General features: G+C 39.7%; 1 protein-coding gene across 1 annotated transcript in view; it reads right to left on the bottom strand.

Moving 5' to 3' along the window:
• The window catches only part of MYO1D (myosin ID), a 2,136,961-nt gene that overhangs the window by 174,629 nt on the left and 1,935,491 nt on the right, over nucleotides 1-26,841 (bottom strand). Inside the window, exon 19 of the mRNA XM_044055239.1 lies at nucleotides 22,856-22,960. Coding sequence (XP_043911174.1) covers nucleotides 22,856-22,960 — 105 coding nt within the window. The remainder of the gene's footprint in view (nucleotides 1-22,855; nucleotides 22,961-26,841) is intronic.

The raw sequence follows: 26,841 nt of genomic DNA on the forward strand, positions 1-26,841 counted from the left end.
AATCTGGAACCTTTTTGAAAAAGCTCTGCCAAGAAGTCCAGAATGGATGGAAGAGGGGTTGAAAAGAGATATAGCTCTCTAGAGGAAGCCGATATGGTAAACCTTCTCCATTGCTGAGATGTTTTTCTAGTACTGAATTTCTCCAAAGATGAAAAAATGTGAATTACTGGAGCAGAAAGTCTGGCATCTCTGGCCATCATTAGAACTGGAGGAACCATGCAGATAATTTCAGGGTTTTCTGGTCTCTTCGAGGCTGACCAGATATGTGACTCTGAAAATCTGGATGAGAAACCAACAACCAGGGCAGACATACTAGATGAGGACACAGGTAGGGAAAACAAACTTGCTGGGGCTAAAAGGACAATGAGGATACTATCTGGCCTTGTACATTCTGCCTTTCTGAAGAAATGTTATGCTGACAGGAATGGGGGGAAGGTATAAAGCAAGTGGAGGGATCAGGGCAAAATAACTTTTGCACTTGTTGTTTAGGCATGAAAAAAAGATTGCATCAAGATTAGCTCCACTGACTGAAAATCTGCATTGCCACTGTCTGACTGAAGGACCACATGTGGGGCAAAAGAATAGACCTGCCCAGTTTGTCTGCTAGAACAGCAGAAGTCCCCAGAATGTACACTACAATGAGAAAGCGACAGGAAAAGATTGCCCACTGTCACACTCGCATGGCTTCCTGGCAAAGTAGACAGAATTGGGGTCCTCCCAGCTTGTTGATATACCAGATTATCACTCTGTTGTTCATCTGTAAAGCATTACACCCTTGGGGGGGGGGGGGGAGTCCTGAAAAGCCTGCAACACTAGGAGGACTGCCCTCATCTCCAAGACATTGATTTGAGGACTGGCCTCTATGGTTGACCAAGAATCTTGAACCGTCTTCCCTTTGAAATGCCCCCTCCTCCACTCAGAAAGGAAGCATCTGTGGTTACTGTTGCTATAGGAGGAGGTGGTGGGGATAAGAGTCCACCTTTTGAGGCTATGGGTGAAGTCAGTCACCAACTGGTGTTTCCTGCATATCAGCATGAGACGAATCAGTGCACATAGTAGGTGTGACATCAAGGACTACTGAAAGGAAAAAAGTTCACAGCAGGACTCTCACTGAAGTATCTTGCTAGAGAGACCAGAATGATTGAGGTGGTCATTAAGCCCAACAGCCTGAGAATGAGTCTTGCAGAGGGAAAAGAGTGTTGGAGAACCTCTGAGGCTACATGATGCAGGGACACTACTCTGGACTGAGAGTGTTTGGCTATCTAACAATTTGTATCCAAAGGGCATCCAATGAACTTTGTCTGCTGCATCAGTATTAGTTGAGTTATTGCAGGACTGACGGTAATCCCGAGCTGTGGGGTAAAGAGGAAGAAGTCCCTGTACTGGACCAGAAGAATCTTGGTTTGTGTGGGTGAGGAGCCAATCATCTAAGTATGGGAGCACCTGGAAACTCTACTGTATCAGATATGCTGCTACTACTGCCATGCATTTGGTGAACACCCAGGGGGTTGTGGTGAGACCAAAGGGCAGTGCCTGAACTGAAATGAAACTGACTGGCATCCAGATGGAAATGTAGAAATTTCCTGGACTATTTTGCTATCTTGATAATGATAGTAGGCATCCTGGAAACCTACTGAGCACAACCAGCCATCCTTCCTCAGTAGAGGTAGAATGGACTGAACTGTGACCATCCAGAATTTTGTCTGTTTCACAAATTGACTGAGTTGGCTTAGGTCCAAGACTGGCTTTAGGTCCTTAGTTTTCTTTGGAACTAAAAAGAACCTGGAATAGACTCCAGATCCTGACTGATCTGGGGGACCTGGTGGATGTCTATGTTTTCTATCAGCTTTTTACTTCTGCTGCTGCAGATTCCATCTGACTAGGTGGTACATCGTGAATTTTTCTCCTTTTCTGTGGATATGAAACAAAGGGAATTATGTAACCTCTGGTGACTATCCTCTGCAGCATTCAAAACAGACTGCAAAAGAATACTGTTAAAAGTACTTTAATGAAACCAAAGGTAGCCCAAAGACCAGTTTTAGCAAAATAACTTTAACAGTTATATATAAACAGTGGTTCATTTGAATACACTGTAAGTAATGTCATTATGATGTGTATAGCTAAATTAAATTTTACATGTTCATTATTAAGTAAATATAGTCCAAATATATTTCAAAAAGACATAAAAAATCTTAAGCATTTAGTCATTTATCTTGTGGAAAAACACCAACTTTACCAAAGAATAATACATTTACCCTACATAGCAACATTTAACACTGGAGGAAACAAAGCACCTAATGTAATTATCCAAAAATTTTCACTATTGAGAAAGTATACTATTCAAACACAATTTATTTGGTGTATGGATTTCAATTTTTTCAATAACAGCAAATGTAAAAAAAAATGCACCCAAATGTTTTTAGTATGCTTATATAATGCATTCATTTCTGTCATACGCTTAACATCACTAAGATGTTCATAAATTCAAATTCTAAAATATCTAGAAGCTTTTCCTACATAAAATACAGAGTATTTATATGACACCAGAAAAGTAACCCATTCAGTATTACATGTAACAAGACATTTTGTATTAAATACCTTAGGAACATTGGTAGAAGTAAAATAGGTAATTTTATTTCCAGCATTTCATACAAAACACTGTCCACATGGCAGACATCCTAACAACCATGTAGCTTGAAGCGTTTGTTGATGTTTGATAGAAATGTCGTCAATATTTTTATAACCATAATTACCTAAAATTGGTTTACTTTTTATTCATACATATTTACATGATATATGTAAAATTTCTGCCAATTCTATATTTAAATATAATATATCCCAATGTCTAGAAACTACTGACTGAAAATTTTTAATAGTCGCCCCAAATGTGGTAATTAAAGAAAAACCCAAATCTGATTTATTCCTAGACTTCGAATAATCTAACAATTCAGATTCACATTTACATCCCCTCTTTGTTTAGCATGTAAAATAACTTACTTAGAGTAACCCCTTGAAACAATTCTGTTCCTCAAATCTTGTGTACAAATCTGACAATCTCCCAATTCAAAACAAATCCTTTTTATTGTATAATATTGAGACAGGGGTACCTTTTTAATAATATGGGGAGGATGACAACTAGAAGCCTCTAGTATAGAATTTTTGTGAAATTATTTTTTAAACAAGGAGTTACATATAGTGTGCCATCTTTTTGCTTGGTTACTTACACATCTAACAATTATATATGTTTTGAATGGTAACGTATTTGTATTCTCCATTTACTATCATTCAAATATTGTACAAATTCTGACAGAGCTATAAAAAGAAGTCCATAAAATCCAACAGTCATCCAAATAATAACACCAGATATCCATACCATGTAAATGTATTATGGCTAGCATCATAAATAAGCTGTTCTTCAATAAACCCAATAAAAGATGAGTATATATGGGGCAAAAGAAGCCCCCATGGCTGTACCTTTAACCTGGAAATAGCAGTCTTGATTAAAACAAAAAACATCCGTAGTAGGTAGATTTATTTATTTATTTTACATTTGTTAAACTCAAAAGTAACGTATTAAAACTAGGACTACATAAATTTGTTCTATTAAACCAAAACTCCAATGTCTTAAGCCCAGTCCAAAGTGGTACACTTTTGTACAAACCATAGCGCAGAAATTTACCAATGATTGTTCATTTGTACTACTTATATTATCTGTAATAAGTGTGTAGTACCCTGAATTCTTGACCATGCCCTTTTAACAAAGGTTTTAAATACAAAGTCAAAAACTCAGACAGAGGAAAAGTTAAAGAACCCCAACTTCATATTATAAGTCTACCTGGGAATTTTAGGAAGTAAACACAAACACTGCATTTGTAGATCTGTAACTGTTAACTCCCAATCAACTTTTTTAGATATAATTCCTTCTTCAGCTGCTAATTCAAGAAATAGATTAACTTCCTTCTTGAAAAACAAAGTCGGGTCCCAAAATCATTTTTTAATAAAATTGAATATTAAACAGTTGGGACAACACCTCAGACTTATATTTTCAGTATCCCAAACCACAATTACTCCACCTTTTGTTTGTCCTGCTACTACTGCTACTGCTATCTTTTCTATGGTTCATATGCTTCAAAGCTTGTTTTTCAAAATGGGTTAAAGTAGAGGAACCCTTTATTCCTAAGTCCATATAGAAATATATATATTAATATAGATTTTTCAAAAGCCACTACATATTTATTACTTGGGGGAACAAAATTAGAAACTTTAAATTTAAACACCGCATTTGTTCTGCATTTGATTGTTTAAAAATAATTTTAAATTTATCTTCCTACAAACAGCTTTAACATATTTAACAAACTGTATCCTAGATACCAGTGCTGTATAAATAAAATTTACATCTTTATTCAACAACTATAATGTGTAAGAAGAGCTATTATGTACAATATCATTAATTTATGATCTACTGTTAAGTCCCTTAAATTATGCTGCCAAATCCATATCATGCAAAAACACTCCTACACAACAGTTTTATAGTCTGTTTTGGGTGCTGACTAGCTTTTCAGTTATCCTTGGTGTTTGAACACTTGAGTGGAATCATTCAGGTGAAGTTTTCAGTTTTTGGACTATCCTCTGTACCCAAGAATCTTATATGATAGCCAGCCAGGCTTGGGGGTGCAGGGATAAAGTACTCCCCCCCACAATAACTCCAGACTGCAACAGTCAGGCAACTATTCAAGAGGACTAACATGGTTTTTCCATTAAAGGAACACAAAACCCCTGACTTTGCAGCCTACCTCTGCCTTTGAGCCTTTGAGGTGAAGTCCATTAAAATTACTCCATACTCTGCCCTGGGGAAGGAGGTTTGACCACAGGATCAACTTGGCTGAATCCCTGGGATTTCCAAAGTCAGCCCCCCAATTCTGGTTCATAGAAAAAGACCTTTGAGGGGTAGAAAAGTGGATTCTGATCACAGACAGGGTCTTGCCTTGCTGTGTATGTGTGCTCTTGAGAAGCATTTCTTCCACGTTTGGCCTAAACAGAGTCAAACCTCAAAATCAGCATTGATGAAGGATAACATGAAGCCTTCTGCAAAATCAAACAGTTACAACTAGACATGTCTGTGGACAGCAGCTGCATGGATTTGTTCAACACAGATTGGAGGGTGGACAACTGGGACTCCACCGATTACTGGATGTCCACAGGTAGGTTATCCCAGAGGGATTTTGTCAGCTTCTTCATCAAATCCTGCTGAAAAAAAGACTCATATGGGCAAGGTAATTCAGCATTCTAAGTTCAAATCACTGAAGCATATTCCTAAATCTGTCCAAAGCCCTAGAGACTCTGTTAGCTTGATGGACAGACACACTCTCCTTAGAAAACTCCTTCTTCATGGCTGCCACAAAAACTATGGCATCCACTGTTGGACCCTTGCTCCAGTGTGTCCTATTCCTATGGGCTACTAAAATCTTTCTGGCATTCATGGTAATAGCTCCATCACATCAGGATTCTTCCATAACCATTGAGCAATTAGATCTTTGAGGTCATCAGCAGGTGGTACTACCCAAGATGTAGAAAAGCCAGTCCCAAAAGCCTATAGAAACACAGACTCCTCAGGAGAGGGTGCATCAACTTCATTGATGCTTCTTCAGGAATGTCACCTTGATGTCTTCCAGAGAAGATCATATGGACCATTACCATTCATCAAAGCCTGTGTCTTTGGTGACTGACTTCAGTGAGGAGTTTAAATGTCTTCTCTTACAAGTCTGCTTTCTTGGTACCTGTCCCATTTGGGCTTCTGGTGCAGGTTCAGAATCAAGCTATGAACTTGCTTAGTGAGCACCCACAAGACTAAAAGAGGCTAACTGCCCCCCATTACTCAGGAGGGACAGACCTGAATACAGCATCCCCCAGAGGTCAGAACAGAACTGAGCATGGTAGAGACACCTCTTCTATCAGGCTACAGAGAATACTTTCCAATGCCTTGAACACTGAGGACACAAATGGAGCTGAGGAAGCAACTGTCTGATCTGAAAAGGGGATAGGAGGAACATCCTCAAATCTGCTTGGTCCTAGTTTCCAGGCAGACAACAGCACCAAGCTTTCAAGTGCTGAGGCACCAAGAGGAAGGGACAGATCTGAAAACTTCAGGGTTGACCCTATCCCCTAAGCCTTGGCTCCAGTGCTTCAGCTCTGAGAGCCTTCCTGATCTGACAAGGACAAAGTTGACAGTGTAAGCGAAACTATCTGAGTCGAAGTCGAAAAAACTATCTGCTCCGACTCAGTGTTCTGGCGGGAGGACTCTTATCTGAATGTCAGACCAGAATAGAAGAAAGCAATGGAGGAGCAGCCAGGCTATACCTGTTGCCCCTGAAGGGATTGGCAGTGGGAGGACCCCCAGTTAAATCTGTGTCCAAAGGAACCTCTGTATCACCCTGTCGATGTTTGCTTCTGTCAGACTCCTTGGTGAACAAAAGGACCTGGAAGACAAAGTCACCAAAGGTAGTCAAAACAAATGTCTCTCCTGCAGGAAGTGGGGTGGGGGACGTGAAGCCTGAGATTCACCAGCTCCGGTGACAAATGTGGAGGAGGCATCGGAGATCACATCTGAATAGTGTCTGGATCTAAATGCTTAGGTGTCTTCAGTGCCAGACCAAGGAGACTGGCAAAATCTGGCGACTCCTTCCTGAGGTTTTCTTATTCTGATTCTCTCTCTCTCATTTTCCTTTACCCTGGATAACTTGGTTTTATCAGGTTTCTTTACAAGAGAATAGACTTCTGAAGAAGATTAAGCCAAACTTTCTTGATGATGGAGAAGAAGGCCCTTAAGGACAAGTTTGTGTCTATATCACTGAAGTGCTCTAGGACCAAAAGAAGCACACACCTCACACGTGTGTGCCACCCCAAATCAGTACACACACACAATGAATGATGGTCCTCAGGTGACATTTTGTGTCCACAGGCCAAACACTTTTTTAAATCCGGTGTTCTTGTCTGGCATATTTAGAAAACAAGAAAATTCACTGACTTAAGTACAAAGGTTATCAAACCCTGTATCACAATAATAGTACTAGCCCCAAGACAAAAACAAGCAACTAGGAAATACTTAGAGGTAATTTTGCAGAGTAATAAGAGCACAATTTATTTATTTTTATATAAAGGGAAGAGTATAAAGGTATAAGTGAAAAAAGTACTAGGTGCAACAAGAAACACAATTTGATGATTTAAAAAAAAAAAAAAAAAAAAAAAAACTTACCTGCCTAACAAGTCAGAGCCCTCAAAGACCACATCCTTCTGGATCAAGCGGCAAATGAGATCTGAGGTACTCTGGGGAACAGAAGGAATTGTGGGTAAGGCAGGAGTCAGCACCCTGGATCCAAAGCTTCTGCAAAGTGTTGAGATTGGATATGATAACCAAAAGGATGAATTGGAAGAAAACAGACACCATCAGATCTTTGAACTCGGTCTAAATTCGACACTTCAATACATATATCCTCAGTTTTATATTCTTGGAGATAGTACAGTGTATGCCTCACATTTCTTATTACTATTCTGCCAGCTCACCATCAATTTCTACAATATTGCCTTCCTAGGCCTGGTAATCTATGCTTATCTTTTGGGTCGTTATAGCCCAGATGACCCCTCATGAAATATGCTTCAGCAATGGATGCCTATGACAGGTTGATATGGGAGCCAAACCATGGTCTTCAGCTTGGTGGGATGCCGTTGGCACCTTTGGCATGACAGCCACATCAGAGGCTACAGGAAACTCAGATGTACAACCCAGTGGCTGCAATAGTGCCCACACCCTTGAGCCGCAACAGGATGTCTGAAGTCAGAGTCACATCATCTGCATATTTTTCTGCCTTCTCCTTAAGGTATTTCTTTTTAGGGGAAAAATGGAAGCCAAAGATGAACCCAAGGATGCCACTGAAGATCATGAGCCTCTTCTAGTTGAAGTAGTTTTGCTGGAAACACTGTCTACTACTTAGAGAGTTTTAGGAGTGAATCCATAACAGATCCTATATTGCTAACATCTTGCTCTGGACTTAAACGAAACACACAATGGTTGTGAATGTCCTTGTGGGAATCTGCCTATCACAACAGTATCTAGTCTTCTTGCTCCATGACATACATATGATATCAACTTCAACTAAAAAAAATTTAAACATACATGTGTGTCTGTGTGTATGTATGTATGTATGTATATATATATATATATATATATATATATATATATATATATATATGTGTGTGTGTGTGTGTGTGTGAGTTTGTGTATGGTTTCACTTTAAAATCTCGAAATACTGAAATATTGAATTTCAGTATTTCGAGACTATAAAGCCAAAAGTGCAGTTACATGAAACTGCATTATATCGAATGCGGAAATGATGAATCCGCCATTGTGTTTTCATGTTTGTGACGTGCGGTTTGTGGATTTAGCTGGGGATTCAGATAAGTGGTGTTCTTGTAAGAGTACTGAGTAGGGATTTTAGTGTGTGTGAGTGCGTGTAGTGGTGGGTGCTATGTGTTTGTGTGTTTAGTGCAACCTCGGAGTTAGTATATATAAGTAGGGTGTGTGTGTGGGGGGCAGGGGGACTCCCCCCTGCTTATAGGTGGGGTAGGTGTGTTTGTTTGTTATGTTGCGTTTGTGTGTGTTGTTTTTATTGTTGTATTGTCATTAGGTAGGTGTATGTTTGCTTGTTTGTGTGGTGGTGTTTGTATGTGACTGATCGCGATTTTGAATTTTGCGGTTGTGGGTGCTTTGGTATTTCGGCTTTATAGTCTCGAGATACTGAAATTCAATACTTCAGTATTTCAAGATTATAAAGTGAATCTATATATATATATATATATATATATATATATATATATATATATACACACACACACACACACACATATATATATATATATATATATATGTGTGTATGGATTGGCTTAAAACTGGCTCCCAAACTCTCAAAACAGCTTACCTAGAACTCAGAAACAAAGTTAAAAAAGAAGTAAAAACAAACAAAATCCACTACTATCATGATATACAGAAAAACTATTTAAACAACCCTCAAAAAGTCTAGTCAGCCATCAACAACATACTATTACATGGCAAAGTTAGACCATCACCCCTTAATACCACAAACACAACTGACAGCATAGTGACACTGTTCAACAAATATTTCACTGAATCCATCCTAGCCCTATCCAAACCAAAACTTTCCTCCACCCACATTACCTTTCAAAATACAGACAACAACATCAGCCAATTCTCACTGCAACCCATTAATATGGATATAATTAAAAAATTGGTTAAAAAAACTGAAACCCACAACACTAGCAGCAGATAAACTTCCAGCAGACTTTCTGAAAATAGCTGCAGAGGCTATAGCTTACCTTGTAACAATTCTGATAAACCGATCTATAACCAAAAAAACTGTTTCTGATATATGGAAAATCTCCTATGTAATACCTCTCCACAAAGGGGGCGCCGCAAAAGAGCTATCAAACTATCGCCCCATTGCTATCCTCTCACCTATCTCCAAAATTCTCGAAAGATGTATACATATGCAAATTATGAACCACCTTAACACCCAAAACCTACTTATTAAAACTCAACATGGATTCCTCCCCTCACATAGTACCACTACAGCCCTCCTATCATTTACTGAAAGTGTGAATACATATAGAAACAATGGAAATTATGTATCAGCTCTCTTCCTAGACCTCTCCAAGGCATCTGATACAGTTTCACATGTTAAATTTATCAATGTCCTTTCTACCTTAAAACAATCAGACTCAACTATTTATTGGTTCCAAAGCTACCTCACAGGGTGACAGGAGGCAGTGCAGTGGCAATCCAACACTTCCCCATTGCTCCCAGTTACACTATGTGTGCCCCAAGGCTCCATCCTTGGTCCACTACTTTGCTCTATCTTTACTAATAACTTCCATACCTCTACACCCCAAGCTGCAGTAATACAATATGCAGATGACTCCATACTAATAAGTAATGCCTCTACCATCCAAGAATTACACACACTGCACAAACATCCTTCCTATCAGTTGAATCCTGGTTATCAGAACACCAGCTAATCCTAAACTCCAATAAAACAAATTTACTATTATTCAATCCCACTAAATACAAACCTCCTTCTTCTCCCTTCAACATAGTATCCAGTAATAACACCATTATCTCACCTGTCAATCACACCAAACTTCTAGGAATAGAAATTGATTGTAACTTGACATTTGACATCCACATTGCCCACACCATAAAAAAGTCCACAATAAACTCGGGGTCCTTTACAGAAACAAACCCTTTCTGACAAAAACAACCAAAAAACTATAGCCAGGACACACTTACTCTCCACACTTACATACTGTATATGCCTCCCCTAGTCTCACTAACCTATGAAAAACAGACATCATGACATTAGAAATATGCTACATTAAAATTGCCAGGTGTTACACCAATTCACCCTACAGGTCACATCATTGCACAGCCCTACAACTACAATGGCTTGAATTCCCCCATCTCCTACTGTATAACTAACCAACCCTAACCCATAAAATTCTACATAATCCAGAGAAAACTCCATTCCTAAATAAATTACTCAAGCCACATACAGATAAAAGAGTTCTATGCTCCAACAACAAACAACTATTAGAAGTCTCTAAGGCCCCTAACTCTGCAGGAGAATCCTTGCACTCCTCCCGTATAGCCAGAGTATGGAATACCCTACCCACCAGTCTAACAAAACAAAAACTCCATAACCGAGTTTAAAAATGCCCTAAAAGCCCACCTCGGTAGTAAATGGTTGTGCCCCTGCTCCACACCAGGGGAACACGTGACATAGGGAACCAAAATCACATTATGTCCATCTAGTCACTACAGCAGTGTTAACCAAAGCTGATAGTTTATACTATATCTCTTTCCAATATTGTTACATTGTGGACTCCTCCACATGATTTTTTTTTAGCTAATACAAGTGGACTGTACATCTTTACATCTTGTCCTTGGTAACTATTTTTATGTGCGTTTATTGTGCTCTGTCTTCCAAAACTGTAATTGTTCATAAATGTATACACTGTTACTGTCTGATTTAATACTGCACTGTACTTAAATGTGGAGCTTTTCTCTCTGGCCCTCCGCTGAAAAAGAACAACTTGTCCAGACGGGCTTTCCCAGTCATCAAATGTAATATATATATATATATATATATATATATATATACACACACATACACACACACACACACACACACTTGTATGTATACATACATATGTGTGTGTGTGTATAAATATATATATATATATATATATATATATATATATATATATATATATATATATACACACATATAGAGAGAGAGAGACACACACACACACACACACACACACACACACACACAGACACACAGTGGATATAAAACGTTTACACACCCCTGTTAAAATGCCAGTTTTTGTGATATAAACAAATGAGATCACAATAAATCATTTCAAAACTTTTCCCATCTTTAATGTGACCTATAACCTGTACAATTCAATTGAAAAACAAACAAATCTGTTAGGGGAAAAATATAAAAAATAAAAAACGTACAATACACTGGTTGCATAAGTGTGTACACCCTTAAACTAATACTTTGTTGTGTGTGCACACCGTTAAACTAATACTTTGTTGTGTGTGCACACCCTTAAACTAATACTTTGTTGAGGCACCGTTTGATTTAATTACAGCAAGCTGTAGTTTGATAGCCAACAGCTTAATTCCAGGACATCATCATGACCAGAGAAGAACAACGATAATATGCACTATGAACAAACTAAAGAAGGAAAGGATTTTCCTTATCATGATCGCCTTCATCCAAAGGGACCGCATCCATTAAAGGTCACAGTCCAGTAGCAATCTGCATCCTCCCATGGACAAGGTTCTCCCTGAGTTCCAATCTTGTATGAGGCATGCATCCGTAAGGAATTGCAAAGATGGTAATGTAAGTGAAAAACAGGCGATTGTGTGCTCATTATGAGACTTTCTAACTACAAAAATATTACATAATGCCACTGTAACACAGCACTACATTGAGTAACAATACTGCTTCTTTTGGATTTTTAGAACAACTGACTTATTAGGTATGCGTACATTTCTGAAACTAAACTTTGTGCTTGCTGCCAGTCTGAACTGTGAATATACCTTTTCAAACACTTATTTCTTCCTGCGACTAAGTACAGAGTAATTGCTATGTGCAAGGCTAAAATGGATATACTTGTGTACCTGTGTTCAGTGAATTTTTCTATTTGACCTATAAGCAAAAATATAGGTTAAGCAGAACTTCTGGCTCCATGAATTTATTTTATTAATGAAACAATGCATTATTCAGTGTAAATGCATCACATGGAATACAAATAACTAGCTGAAGGGAATAAGGAGCAAAACTAGAATCGTAAAAGAATACATAATAACCTTGACAACTTACAGATGCAGGATTACAGCAAAGAATAAAAAGAAAACTAATGACTAACGGTTTGTTTAATCCTGTTCTCCACAGCAATTAAAGACATTAATAAGAAAAAAAAGCACTGCACTGCTGCTCAGTATAGAGCCACTCTATTAGCCAAAAGACTAGCCACCACCACAAACTGAACTCTGCATTAGGTAACTAATGAACAGGAAGCAGACTGATTCATGTTGCTCATACACAGCTGCAGAACAGCAATCACACTCTGTCAACTGTAAAGGTCAGCTTGACCCCATTATAACTAAAGTTGGCAGAAAGATTCCAGTCAAATGAGAAGCCAAAAAAAAATCAATCCTACTTCAGGCTAATATCTTTTCCCTTTTCAGAAATACTCCAATGAGTCTTGTATCAATCATACTCAGAATATCAACAGAGAATACACATATTCAGGATAAGGTACAATAATAATGTCTGAACAGCACAGCAGAAGACTTTCTATAGACGCAATGCAAAAGCCCATAGCAGCAAGTGGGTTAAGGGCACAATTTGTCAACTTCATAGTTAATCTCCAATCATCTATTTGACAGAATAAGACAAACAGAATGGATGTAAGTTGCTTGATATGTCTGTAAACAAGGCAAGAAATAAAACTATTAGAAATAAGCTGTTATTACATCTGTGATCTCTAGAGATGCCAGCAAAACATGACTATAGTACTGATACTAACACATTATTTTATTTATTACAGAAAAAGCTTACTTAGGAAGTGTTCCAAGTTATAAACTGGAAAATGATTTCCCCTACTAAACTAACTGCCCCTCTTCAACCCCTGCTCCATTCTTTTTTTATATTTGTTCTAGAAACCTTAAACTCTCCGATGCCCTATATCCCCCATTATCTGTAGTAGAGCATTCCAGGCTTCATCAACCACTTAGTGAAACAGAATTTAGGCCATTCCATCTACTACTGATAATGCTATGGATTTCGATCACAGCCTTTTCTTTTTCTTTTCTTTCAGGTTGTAAATACAATACTCTCCTCATACTGTAAACATTGTTTCTACCAGACTAATCTCTCTTTATTTACAAATGTACTCTAGATGCGGCCTTACCTTTGCCCTGTTTGGTTATTCACTCTTACCTACAAAGGGTACATTATGGACCCCCCTCCCCCAAACCATGTCCTATTTTCACAAATCGTTGACTTTTACAGTGGACTTGCTTATTTTGTGGATAAAATACACCACACTGGTTACCCTCGGTCCTGGAAAACGTGTGCTACAACCATAAGCTCTCACTACTATTCCCACTGTTGCCTCCACAAAAAGGGCATGCACACATTTAATTGTTCTGGTCATACTGCCACTGCTTCAGGCAGATAACCAACTTAATTCAAGCCCTACCAGCTTTCCATCTCATCAATTGCTACATTATAAACATCTCTTTTTCGGATGTATGAACACAGAGATTAGATTAACAAGTGGATCCAGCTGGAACTGTGAGTTACTATGTACAATTTTAAATTAATTGCCATTATTGAATCCTGACGTAAACATAACTCCCAAATTCTCTTCTACTTCACAACAATTTATGTGACTTTTTTCAGATAACAAAGCCAGGCTTCTGGCAAGGTGGTGGGGGACTGCTTTTAATTAAGCATGACTCTAGTCTTTCTTATACAACACAGGCCAAAATTAGATAGCAAGACCAGATGTGTCTTGGAGGTCATATCAAAATAAATGTTGCTGTCCTCTAAGTCCCTCCACCTTCTTCCATAACCTTAATGGAAACTGCAATAAACAATATTCTTGCGTTCTCAGAGCATCATAAACTGATAATAGCTGGTGATTTTAATACCAACAGGATAGGCCTCCACAAGAGCCAACTAAACAAAGTTGCCACCTCTCCAACCTTACTCAACTTGCCTCTGAAGGCACCAGATCCAACCCTAACAATGACAACAGTACTCTACTCAATATTCTTTTAAGTAATAGTTCAGAAAAATGTCATCAGCTCCATGTATTAACTAGCTCTCTAAATGATCACTGTATATTTCTCCACCTTGTTCTTCAAAAATAAAAATAGCACCCATACAACTTGTCCTATCCAGAAGGTGAGGGGAAACGCAATCTATGACTCAATGACAATATCAGACAACTCAAGGAAGTAGATCAATACTGGAAGGAATAGAAAGATAACCCATCTAACACTATCCAATTCAGTGAACACCATCATCTAAATTGAACCGCTAAAATAGGCACTAATAAAGCAAAGACTGAATACTGCAGAAAGTTGTAAGTCACATATATAAACCACCCCAAACAATTTTGGAATGCAGGGAAATATCTGGGCTCATCTAGATATTTTTCCAAAATCTTGTAACAGTCGTAATCTCACTGCTTCAGTGATCAGTGAACTTCATGACAGCTTATATAACTCCCTTCTCACATTCAACATACTTTTAAACCACCCACCTTTTATAACACCTTGCCTACCTTTACATAAGGTTCTCCAAAATCCCTCATTCTACTTTAAAATCATGTTAAGTCTGAAATCCAAAAATACCAAGAAAAACATAGACTGTGGCTACAACTCAAATTCCCATTACATTGACCTCAGGATACTAAAACTAGGCATCCCATACTCTGCAAACCTATTACTTACCTTTTCAGTCCAGCTCTCACTACCAAATCCCTGCCACACAGTTTCAGACATGATCTGCTCATACCATTAGCCAAGATGTCCACCACCCTACAACACAAATGATTGTTGTCCTACAACCAACTTATGCCACCTTACCAAAATTATCGAAAAACTGGCTATGAGCAACTAGTGGCATATAAAAAACATATGGTCATCTTAAAGACAGATGACATGGGGTTTGCACCAACTACAGCACCCTGACAGATATTTTCTCTTTGAATGACTACATACATTCCACTATGGAATAAGGCACACTTACAGGTGCTATACTTCTAGATCTAAGGAGGGCTTTTGATGCTGTAAACCATTCCTTGTTGCTTGGGAAACATCATGCAATGTGCTGCAGTGTAATACTCTGTTCTGACAACTCTTCTGTAACAGGCACTATTAACAGAGGAGTGCCTCACTGGTCAGTTCTGGAACTCCTTTTTACACTGTTCCCTGAGACCTGCCGTAGACAAATTGTATCTTATATGTTGATGATACTGTGCTAACTAATGCTAGTAAGAATCTAAACACACTTAACAGTGATCTCCAGGAAGATTTTAAAACTAACTAGAATTGGATCCACAATAACAAAATAACTGTTAATAATACAAAAAGAAAACAAACCTACTGTCACGCTGCTTGGTATACCTAAAAAGCTATATGGTCTACCTTATTTTGTTCTTTGCTCCTCTCAGACTACTCTATTTCAATCTGCCAAGAAAAAAATGTCTTAAATTCGTTAACCTTGCTAACAATAGACAGCATCCCTGCATTGCTATAAATAAAAATAACTGGCTCCCTGTCGATGCTAGAGTTACATTTCAACTCAGCTCTCTCGCTTATAAAATTCTTAGTGAAAGGTACTACCTTCCTTTCCGCAGTAAACTGACCATCACAGAACAGTTATTCCCTCAGGAACTCCAGCTGCTTACAACTGCTACTGCCTTCTTTCACTCTATTTTCTTGTGAATGGGCATTCTCCAAGATTGCTCTGGATCAGGAATTCTGAGAAATGTCAAGACTTCAGCATATTTCTAAACAATACACAAGTAACTGCTTTAGAGACACTGGCTGATTTCTGTCAAATTAGGTAATTTCTGCTTGCCATAGTAAACCATGACTTATCCATTTTGGGTCTATATTGCAACATCGAACGCTAAAAACAGCGAACGATGTTTCGTCGCCACATTTTCAGCAAAAGCTGAAAATGTCGAAACCACAGAACAGCAATTTCTTTCCTAGGGAAAGAAATCGCTGTTTCAATGCCCCCCCCCAAAAAAAACATTAAATACTTCCAAACACATACACACATACCCTAATCCTAATTATACCCCCCCAAAAACCAGTAAACAACTAAATACACATATACACATAACCCAACCATACATTTAATGAAAAAAAACCCAGTAAAGATTTTAAACCATATGCACTTACCTTAATCCGCACCCTAACCCTAAGGTCAGTAACTCTCGCACATTTACATAAACAGTTCCAAACACATACACACTTACCTTAACCCTAATTCTACCCCCCCAAAACAAAAGTAAACAGCTAAAAACACATACACACGTAACTCAACCATACATTTAACACAAAATATAAAACAGTAAACACTTTCATACATATGCACTTACCTTAACCCGCACCCTAACCCTAAGGTCAGTAACTGTTGCACAATCACGTTCGAAAGCTATACCGGACAAGGGACCACACTACACTTCAGAACACGGCAAAACAACTAAGCGGTCAAGCGACTTCTTTCCCAGGGAAAGAATTTGCTGAACAGCCGCTTCGCTGTTTTGCCTTTTCGCTCTACATGTGTCGACGAAAACGCATTCGACAAAATGCATTTTTGTTGTACTAATACGAACCCATCCATTCTTCATTATTACGTTACAGAATATAGGCAGGAGACCTAATTTAGTGTATTTTTTCAAAGTTATTTTTCTGTTTTTATACTAAATGCCCCTACACTTTGGTGTAGAAAGCACAGCAACATGTATTCTCATCTTCCTACAACAGCCTTCCCTCTACAAACCAGGAGATTGTGTTTGTCATAGAGTTACTGAATGCACCTTATATCTTATGTTGCTTCTGCAGCTGTTACCTTACTCATTACTGGTTATCATTTACTGTCATCTTAACTGTATAATGCTTACATAGTGTCATGCAAGTATTCGAATGCTGTTGCTTTACTCTTTTACTGTCAGTTCGATTTTTTTTATTCTATTATTTTAGACTGCTTTAATGTGTGCTTGTTATAATTATGTTACGTCATATTTGCTCATTATTCTTGTTTCTATGGCTTGGGTCATGGCAGAAAAGGGTCCATGGACCAGTTAACTTACCTGATAAAGAATGTTAACAAGTAAATAAATCTACAAGAAAAGGATAACCTCCCAAAGGGATTTGCACTCTGTTGTCATATGTCTTGTGCAGGATGGTCTGGCCTGAGAAAATTATTATTTCTAGCAGGTAACAACAGATGATTAAGGCAATAAAGTGCTAACATACTGCTTCCTGTAGGTCAGGGTTTGAGTCCTTTAGATTCTATTTGTTTACTGTGTGACTCTGTGGAAGTCACTTAATCGGACAGTGATCCCAAGTTTCTCATTAAAAGAGATTCTTATGTCCAGTGGGCTTACCTGGTTAATCATAGGAGATTACTAGGCTATCAACCCGGGGGTCATTTTAAGCCTAGCCATTTCATCCCAATTTAATACCATAGAAATGCTAGTCAGTACCCAAGATTGCATTTAGTGATGATTGCCCATGTCCAGGAGGGTTGTGGGCTCTATTCCCAGTAAGAATTTAAGGTGCCCCATCCACGCGTCCAGGTTCCTTCTGAACAGTGTCACAGAGGAGCTCTGTTTCACATGAATCGGTAAGCCTGTTCCAAAGATGTGGCAGGCACTGGGAGATAAATCTGTCCCTCCAGCATGTCCGATTTAAATCGCAGGACATATTTAGGTCCCTGGAATGGGTAAGCCCTAGTCCCATTTGATTTGCAGATATGCAGCAAGTTCATTAGGTTTGGGTCTTGGATTGCTCTGTAGGCCAGGCATAAGCTTTCCCTAAGAAAGTTATATGCTACAGAGTATAGTGACAGGGATTTTAGTCAGTCTGTATAAGGAACATGCTGGAGCCCATCTTCTCTGTTAGAATCCTCTGAGTTCTCTTTAATTGCCGCAGGTGCTTAGTACAGTACATGCCAAATGGGGCGTTATACTCAACTATGGGCTGGATTAGTGCCGAGTATAGGGGGGTAATAACTTCTTTTGCTCTCAAAGCAATGCCTTTACTAATCAAGTGTGCTATGTAAAAAGCTTTCCTTACTACAGTAGACACATGGTGGTTAAAGTTAAGGTCACAGTCAACTTGTGATCCCAGGTCCCTTACCACTTCATGGGTACTTAGGGTATTATTGCTGATTTGATAGTGTGAGGGGACATTATTTGTGCTGAAGGGAATGCTGATGCATTTTTCTGTATTCAGTTTGAGACTGTGACTAATACACCAGTCGCTGGTCTGAGCGAGACCTTCTTGGATTATACTGACATCATTTGGGGATTCAATGATTGTATCTAGTTTGCAGTCATCTGCAAACTTAGTCAGCCACAGCCCCTTACTTTTGACCTGAACTTCTGAGAAGTATATACCAAACAGCAGGGGGCCCAGCACTGACTCCTGTGGCACACCACTGGGAACATGTCTGTTGGTTGATGTGGAGTCACCCACTTTGATAGTGTGCGTGTCTGGTTTGTGAGCCAGTTGGCAACCCATCTTACAATGAAGGGGTTTACATTCAGTTTAAGTTTACTGGTAATGCTTGAATGTGGGATTCTGTCGAAGGCCTATGTCTGGTCGAGGTATGCAGTGTTGCACATATTTGCCCTCATCAATGGCCTTGGTCACATTTTCAAAGAAATCTACCAGATTTAACAGGCAGGACCTGCCCTTCAGGAAGCCAAATTGGGAAGGATCCAGGGTTTGGAGGTCACCTATGTCTTTGTTTATGAGGTCAATAATGATACATTCCATGGCCTTACAAATGAGGATGGTCAGGTTTATGGGTCTGTAATTCCCTGGGTCTGTTGCTAGGCCACCTTTGTGGAGGGTAATAACTGTTGTTGTTCTCCATTCCTTGGGAACAAAGCCCGTGGTTAGGCTGACTGAAAAGGGTACTAAGTGGTGATGCTAGTTCATGTTTTAGCCTGTTTAGAAGATAGTCTTGTATGTCGTCTGATCCCATAGAGGCTATGTTTTTTGCCTTGGACAAGGCTTTAAGGACCTGCTCTTCAGATATGTAGTGTGTGTGTGGAGGGAGTCTGGGGGACGGTTTGTTGTAAGTTAGGAGGGGATAAGGGAGTGACATTTTAGCCAAACCTATCCGCTAGGAAGTTTGCTATATCTGTGGGGTCAGTGGGTGTGATACCGTTGACCACTAGTTCTGCACATGCTTGGGTCCTACCCCTTAGGTTATATATGTAGCTGCAAAAGGCCTTATGGTTATCCTTGGCTATACTCGCTAAGTTTCTCTCAAAGGAGCCCTTGGAGGATTTGACAAGTTTATTTGCCTGTTGAGGCTGAGGAGAGTGCTTTTCCATTGTTGGGGCCTTGCCTTTGTTTTCTTTGACAGCAACTTTTTGTGTTTATTGTAAAGTTTGCTGATGCTGGATGTCCACTATGGCAGGTTGTTTTTAATTGGGGCTCTGGCTTTGATTCTTTCTGGTACGCCCGAGTTTATACACTTATGCAAGTGATTGTAAAGAGCTTTAGAGCAAGCTTCAGCATAGTTATCACTTCCAGCTTGTGGTGGGGCTTGGAATGCATTTATACCTTCACCTAGGAGGGTATAGTTTGCCTTGATAAAGTTTTTTAGTGCGATTTCACCATTTATGAGTTCTGGTGTTAGTGCCAGCTTGAAGGTGATTGATTTGTCATCAGTTTTAACTAACGAGAGTCCGACAGTTGCAGCAGTGCATCTGTTTGACATGTTGAGGACCAGATCCAGAATGTTTGTTCCCCTTGTCAGAGACTAATAAATAATACAACAAAAAACTGACTTCCTGCATCCCTTTCCTTCTCAAATGTGCTTTCTAGGGCCATCATCTTCAGCCATGTATTCCTTCTCTGACTTCATTCTACCACAATGTACATTCTGGCACTTTTCTGATATGCATTCCAGCTGCCATTTAACTGCCTACAACTCAGACTGCAGAAGGACTCACTAATAACTAGCCCATTACACCTATGATCACCACATCAATACTTGTGTCGTCATTGAAGTTGACTTTACTCTCACACCAGAATGACCCATGTGCAAAAAATATGCTAAACAGGACTGGTCTGCATACTGAACTCCATAGTATTTCCATGGTTACTGGCATTTCTTCTGATAGTTAATCCCAAATGTCACACACTGACTTTAGCCAGTCAGCCATTTTTCTATCCATTGCACCATTTTTAGGCAGTACCCAAAAATCTAAATTCTGTATCCGTATTCTCTAAAGTATGGTGTTAAAGGACATATTTAAAACTCAGATAAACCACATCCACAGGGTTTCACTTGTCCACTTTAGCATGACCCATTTTCAGAATTATTTCAAGCTGAACTCGTAAAACACATGCTGTTTGCAGCTAAGATTTTGCTCAGCTGCAAGGGCCATGGCATTAAGGAACCTTTTCAGGCTGCTCAATAGAATATTTTCCATAACCTGCCCTACGATGGAAGTGAGATTAATAGTCAGGTAACTACATGGATCCTTCCAAGACTCACACAAGTGAAACTTGCAAAGTAAATACTACCACATTCTCCAGTCATGCAGTGCCACACAGGTTACTTGTTGACTGGGTGGGCTGGACTGGACCTTGGATGCTTTACAGCCACCATCTGGCTATATCATTCTAAAAGTACTTCACAAAGCTTTACTGGAAACAGCTCATACAGATCTTGAGCCTCATTACCCCAAAGATTCTTGAATTTCTTCCCCTGGTTACCTTGCTACATTCCCTCTCTGCCCATTTTTTTTCTCCATCCATATCTACCCATTTTCTTCCATTCTGGCATTCTGCTTTATCTTTTCTTTATCAATAATTATATGGAGAACTAATTTAGTACTTATGGCTGGTCTTCAGCACTCCTGAACTCAGCGACTCTGTACCAGTAACAAAGTATCTTGACAATTCCTCCAAGGATACTCAGTGGATATATGCCAGAATGTCTTTTATTCAGTTCTCATGATCCTGGCCAGTTCCTTCTCTGGGATCACCCGGTTTGTTGAATTACATTTTCTGCCTTTTTCTGGCCCCTTGCTAACATTTTGTCACCTGCTCTCCCCTGTTCATATTTTATTGCTATGTACTTTTTTTTTTCTTTTCTTCATTTCTAGTTCCTCTTACATCCCAAGCCACACTGGTTCCTTCATCTTCCTTCTTCTGGTGGCACACTTCCACATTAGTTTTCACTGAAGTTTTAACCTTACTGTTACTGGTTTACTGTAGATTACTAGCTTTCTCAACTCTTTCCCATCACTTTACTGTGTCCAGCTTAGGATTTTCCCTATCTACGCTGTAATTCTATACAATCTTCAGCAACCTTGACCACTGAGACACAGTGCTTGGTTGTGAACAAAGGCTCACTATTTTTAGAATAGTCACTGGTTAAGTGATAAATTACGCAAGTCCTCACAACATCAGATAAAGCTGAAAGGATTCTCAAAGAGAAAGTATGCAATTTCATCAGCACTTTTCATTCTTCAGCAACAGACAGTGCAACCTACATAATATAGCTGACCTGTAAAGGGCATATAACAGTTATTTGATGGGACTTTCTGGCCAATAAAAGAATTGTAAGTACAAGAACTGTAAATTATAAACTATAAACTATAAATACAAGAACATTAAATACCGTACTGTTGTTTTTTGTGCTACCTCATTTGTATTGTGTAAATATTGCACTGCTGTCTCTTCCATCGCAATTGCATTACAAATTGTGCGTTACTCTACATGTATTAAGTGTTGTGCTGCTGGAGCCTTTCTCTCCAGGCCTCCTCTGAAAATGGGTACAGTTGGATTTTCCCAGGAATCAAATGTAAAGCAACCAGCCAACCAAATAAATAAATAACTTAAATAAAGAAAGAAAGAAATAACATATCGCCTTCAGAGTCCTAAATGTACAAAGGAGGAACTAATTTAGGAATAACTTTTAGCCTACAGTTACATGCAACTCTGTCCAAATGATGTCTGTGGAAGATTAAGATGTACAACGAATCCTAGAGCTGGTATAGATCACTGTCACTGTGTCACAACAGTAAGCAAGTATCAAACTCATGCAAACCACTCACCCTTGGGTACATTACCAGGAAAGGAAGGTGAATGTGCATGAGGAGAACTGCCCTCACTACCAGAGGCATCTGACTCTTCACAGACATGCAGTACAACTTGGGTGGGATGCACAGAACAAAAGTTACCAGATGGCAACAACCACCACCCCTAAGGTATTATAAGATTTCAGTAAGGCAACTCACAGGAAAGGCTGCTACATCATACTTTCCATGAGCCTTACATTTGGCCTCATGTGGTTCTCTTTCATGACAAAAGTGAAATCCAAACTTCAAATTTTATACTTTTTCATCCAAAACAGTAACAATGTATTCACTGACAGGAGTAAGTTGGAATCCAACACAGCCCTTCTTGCCTTATTGCTGTTATTACCTTGCGAACATGGCTTGAAAACAGAGTATTCATGTACTTGTCCTTTCGCATCAGCTCATTGGCAACAGTAGTGAAAATATTCATGGCCTCTGGATTATCCTTTGTCTGAAAATACAAATAATAAATAATTTGAATCAAATGATTTATCATTCTGTAAAAGAAGATGATTCAACATTTCTGCAGTGGGTCACACTACTGCAACTCCAGCTGCGAGCACAAAAAATATTAATTTAAATCTTGTTTTCAGTGGGTAACACATCACTTATTCAACCACATTGCAAATTCTACTTTCAAGGTGCATCTGTTTCATTGACTAAGAAAGACTAAGCAATTATGATTTAAAATTAAACAATAATACAAATTCTACAAGTAACGATAACAAGAAAACAACAGACATTCCAACACCATTCTGAAACCAAATTACTTTTTAACTGTGTTCAAATACAACATAAACACAGGTAATAAAAGTGTGAAATATCCTTCCCATCACTTAAAATGCTGCAAAACAAAAGTGGGCAATTTGGTTTCTAAGCTCATGGCAGCCCTTAAATAAGTAATCAGGTATAAGCGAATAGTTTAAAGTGGTTGAGAAGAATGCAAGTGGTAGCTATTGCTAAGTGAGAATGAGGGATAATCTCCTTTACCTGAAGAGCAATAATCTCAGAGCTGACTGTTTTATGGGAGGAAATCAAGGAGAAAAGCCACCTTGCACAGAGGATGTGGGAGTCTTGCTCCATGTAAAAATTGCAATTGGAATTCCATTTACAAATTATATTTTTCACATTTAAATTGAATTTCGACTCATGCCATTCTTACCCATATTACACACTATATAAGTGATTTATGCCTTCATTATACTGCTCTGTGTTTTGCAACATTAACTTCACAGAGCATGCTCTCAATTAAAGTGGCCAATTTGCTAATTTTATCTCCCCTACTGACTTTTCTCTGTTCATATCAAAATGTTAAAAAATCAAACCATAGGTCAAATGCAAGTAATTTCCGCTACAGACCACTACAGTGTTCATTAACGTAGTAACCAGTGCTTATTATTAATGCCAACCCCTCCAGGCATGTCTAAAGGTCAGTTTCCTGTGCTTTCTCCTATTAACCTGTTGAACTTGGGCATCCTGAGGCAATGTAGCAACTGCTTCATGTACACCGACAACCCTCTCCTCTTACCTCCCAACACTCACACTTGCGAGAGATGCACTTATATATCCAAACTGGAAGCCACGCACTCTCCTGCCAAGACTGGAATAGCTGGTCAAGAGGAAAAGGTCAGCACTTGCACCACACAACACATGGAAAACATAACCCTCCAGAACACACAGCAGCACTGCCTTCACAAAAAACCACAAACCCACCTTCACAGAGGTGCTCAGCAAAATTCTACACAAACAGCAGACACCTCCAAGGCAGAAACGCACTCGACCACCACAACACAACACTAATCACGAGACGCATAACTCTTCTAAAAAGTGTGCCACTCAACCCAAGTCCCTAAGGCAAAACAGCATGCCCAGTACACTAGTCATAGGTGACTCGATAATGACACACACTGATGTTCCACTCACTAGGCTGAATAAGAAGAAAGTAACAGTCAGCTGCCTGTCAGGTGTCGGGATCTGCCACATAACGCACGCACTCAGGTCCCTCAACAACAGGTACAAATATGACTCTGTCATTACACATGTGGGTGTGAATGACCTGAGACGTACCTCCCTGGACTACATGAAAGGAAACATGGAGTTGCTCTCAGATTATGTAGCCCAGGCGGGTATGACCCTAGCCCTGAGCAGCATCCTACCATCACCCAGAACGATACCACAGTACAAGCAGAAAATTATTGATTTCAAGAATTGGCTAAGTTTCTGATGCCATTCTAAGGGGATCCAGTATCTATCTGCCTGGGATGACATGACTGACAGACCTTGATGCTTTGCCAGAGATGGCCTGCATCTGTCACCCCTGGGCTTCCGGATACTGGCTAAGGCTCTTGCCACCCTAATAGTGCATTTTTTAGGCGGTGTTCCAAAGACCAAATTACCACGATAATAGCTGCAAACAAATGCAATCTGAGGGTCATGCTGCTCAACGCTAGACGTCTAAATCTCAAAATGCACTCACTCAAAGCACTCCTTAAAATGGAGAACATCAACATTTGTGCTGTAACAAAGACCTGGTTCAAGGCAGCAGAAAGTACCTCTGCACTACCAGGCTATAACTCATTCCACACCTTTCGGCCCCAGAATTTGGACAGAGGCTCCAAAGGCGGTGGGGTTTCCATATTCATAAAAGATGCGCACATCTCCAGACTGGTAGCCCAACATAATGCATCAGAGATACTTCAGGTGCAGTTAACATTAGGTAAGACAGTGAGTCAGGTCGTAGCCTGTTACAGGTCCCCAACCATGTCCCAAGACACTCACTCCACATTCCTAAGCACCCTGGAGAATATTAGGGTCCAACCTAACACTCTCATACTGGGCGACTTCAACTACACCTCCATTAACTGAGAAAACTACTCATGTACCAATACACTTGCCCAATGTTTCCTGGAATTCATTAATTCCAATGCCCTGGACCAGCTCATTCTTACCCCCACTAGAGGTAGCAACATCCTTGACCTGGTCATTACTAACATGGGTGAACGTTGCTCTACACCAACGGTCAACTCCTCCCTGGTTAGATCCGACCATGAACGAATCATCTTAGAAATCCACATCCCCCTCCCCGTAAAGGTAACCACCACGAAAAACCTCTCCAAAGCTAACTATTGGCTCCTAAGAACAGAGGTGGCTAATTTCATGGCACCCATGCAAATGGAGAATAGTTGCATGACCGCCAAATCATACACTATACGAACATGTACACAAATGCATGAATCTCACCATACCCAATTGAACCAAGACGCTCTCCTCCAAAAACAGGAAGCCAATCTGGTGGTCCCCTGCCATAATCAAACTCTACAACAGGAGGAGGAAACTGATGCAAAATAAGGTGAAGTCCCAAGACTGGAAAAACTCCCTTATGAGCCTCAACAAAAAGTTGAGATCCCTCATCAAATCCTCTAAAGCTAGCTATGAAAACAGAATTGCAGCAGGTAGTAAAGACAACCACAAGGCCTTCTATAATTATGTAAAGAATCTTCACGGCAATACCCAGATTTGCTCTGACCTACTGCACAATGGTACCTCCTATACCAAGCCAACAGATATTGCCAATATACTGGCCGACAGATTCAGTGCCAACTTTACCCCTCCCCCAAAGGACCAATCACAATACCAGTAGATTTCCAGGCACCCAGTATTACTGCTTCACAGGTTAAAACATCACTGTCCAAGGCCAAGCATACAGCTTCTATGGGACCTGAAAATATCCCTGGCTGTGTTCTACATGAACTACAGAGTGAACTGGCACCTCACCTGTGTGCCCTGTTCAATCACCGCAAGCTTTGTCCCTACCGAATGGCGCACTACTATAGTCATCCCTCTCCACAAAGGAGGAGCAACTACAGACCCTGGGAACTATCACCTCATTAGCCTGACACATTTGATATGCAAAGCTATGGAACGCATCATCATGGACCTAATAAACAAGGATATAAGGAATCTCCAAACTCTGGATCCCACACAGTTTGGTTTTGTGAAGGGTAGGATCATGCCTCTGCTCAACCTGGTCGACTTCTTTGAGTCAGTCACCAGAGCTGTGGATGAAGGCAAGGTGGTTCATACAGCCTACCTTGATCTGGCCAAGGCCTTAGATACCATTCCCCACTCAGGAATCATAGAAAAACTCACTAAGCTAGGCATCAACCCCTATATCTCTAGGTGGGTTGCAAACTGGCTCACAGATAGAATCCACAGTGCGGAAGTAGCTGACTCCAAGTCAGACTGCCGACCAGTCACCTGTGGAGGCTCACAGGGATTGATCCTGGGTCCTTTCCTGTTTGGTATCTACTTCTCAGAAGTCCAGGCCAACAC

The sequence above is a fragment of the Protopterus annectens genome, chromosome 13.part0 (assembly GCF_019279795.1).
Source record: "Protopterus annectens isolate FY-2018-M chromosome 13.part0, PAN1.0, whole genome shotgun sequence".
Taxonomy (NCBI): Eukaryota; Metazoa; Chordata; order Ceratodontiformes; family Protopteridae; genus Protopterus; species Protopterus annectens.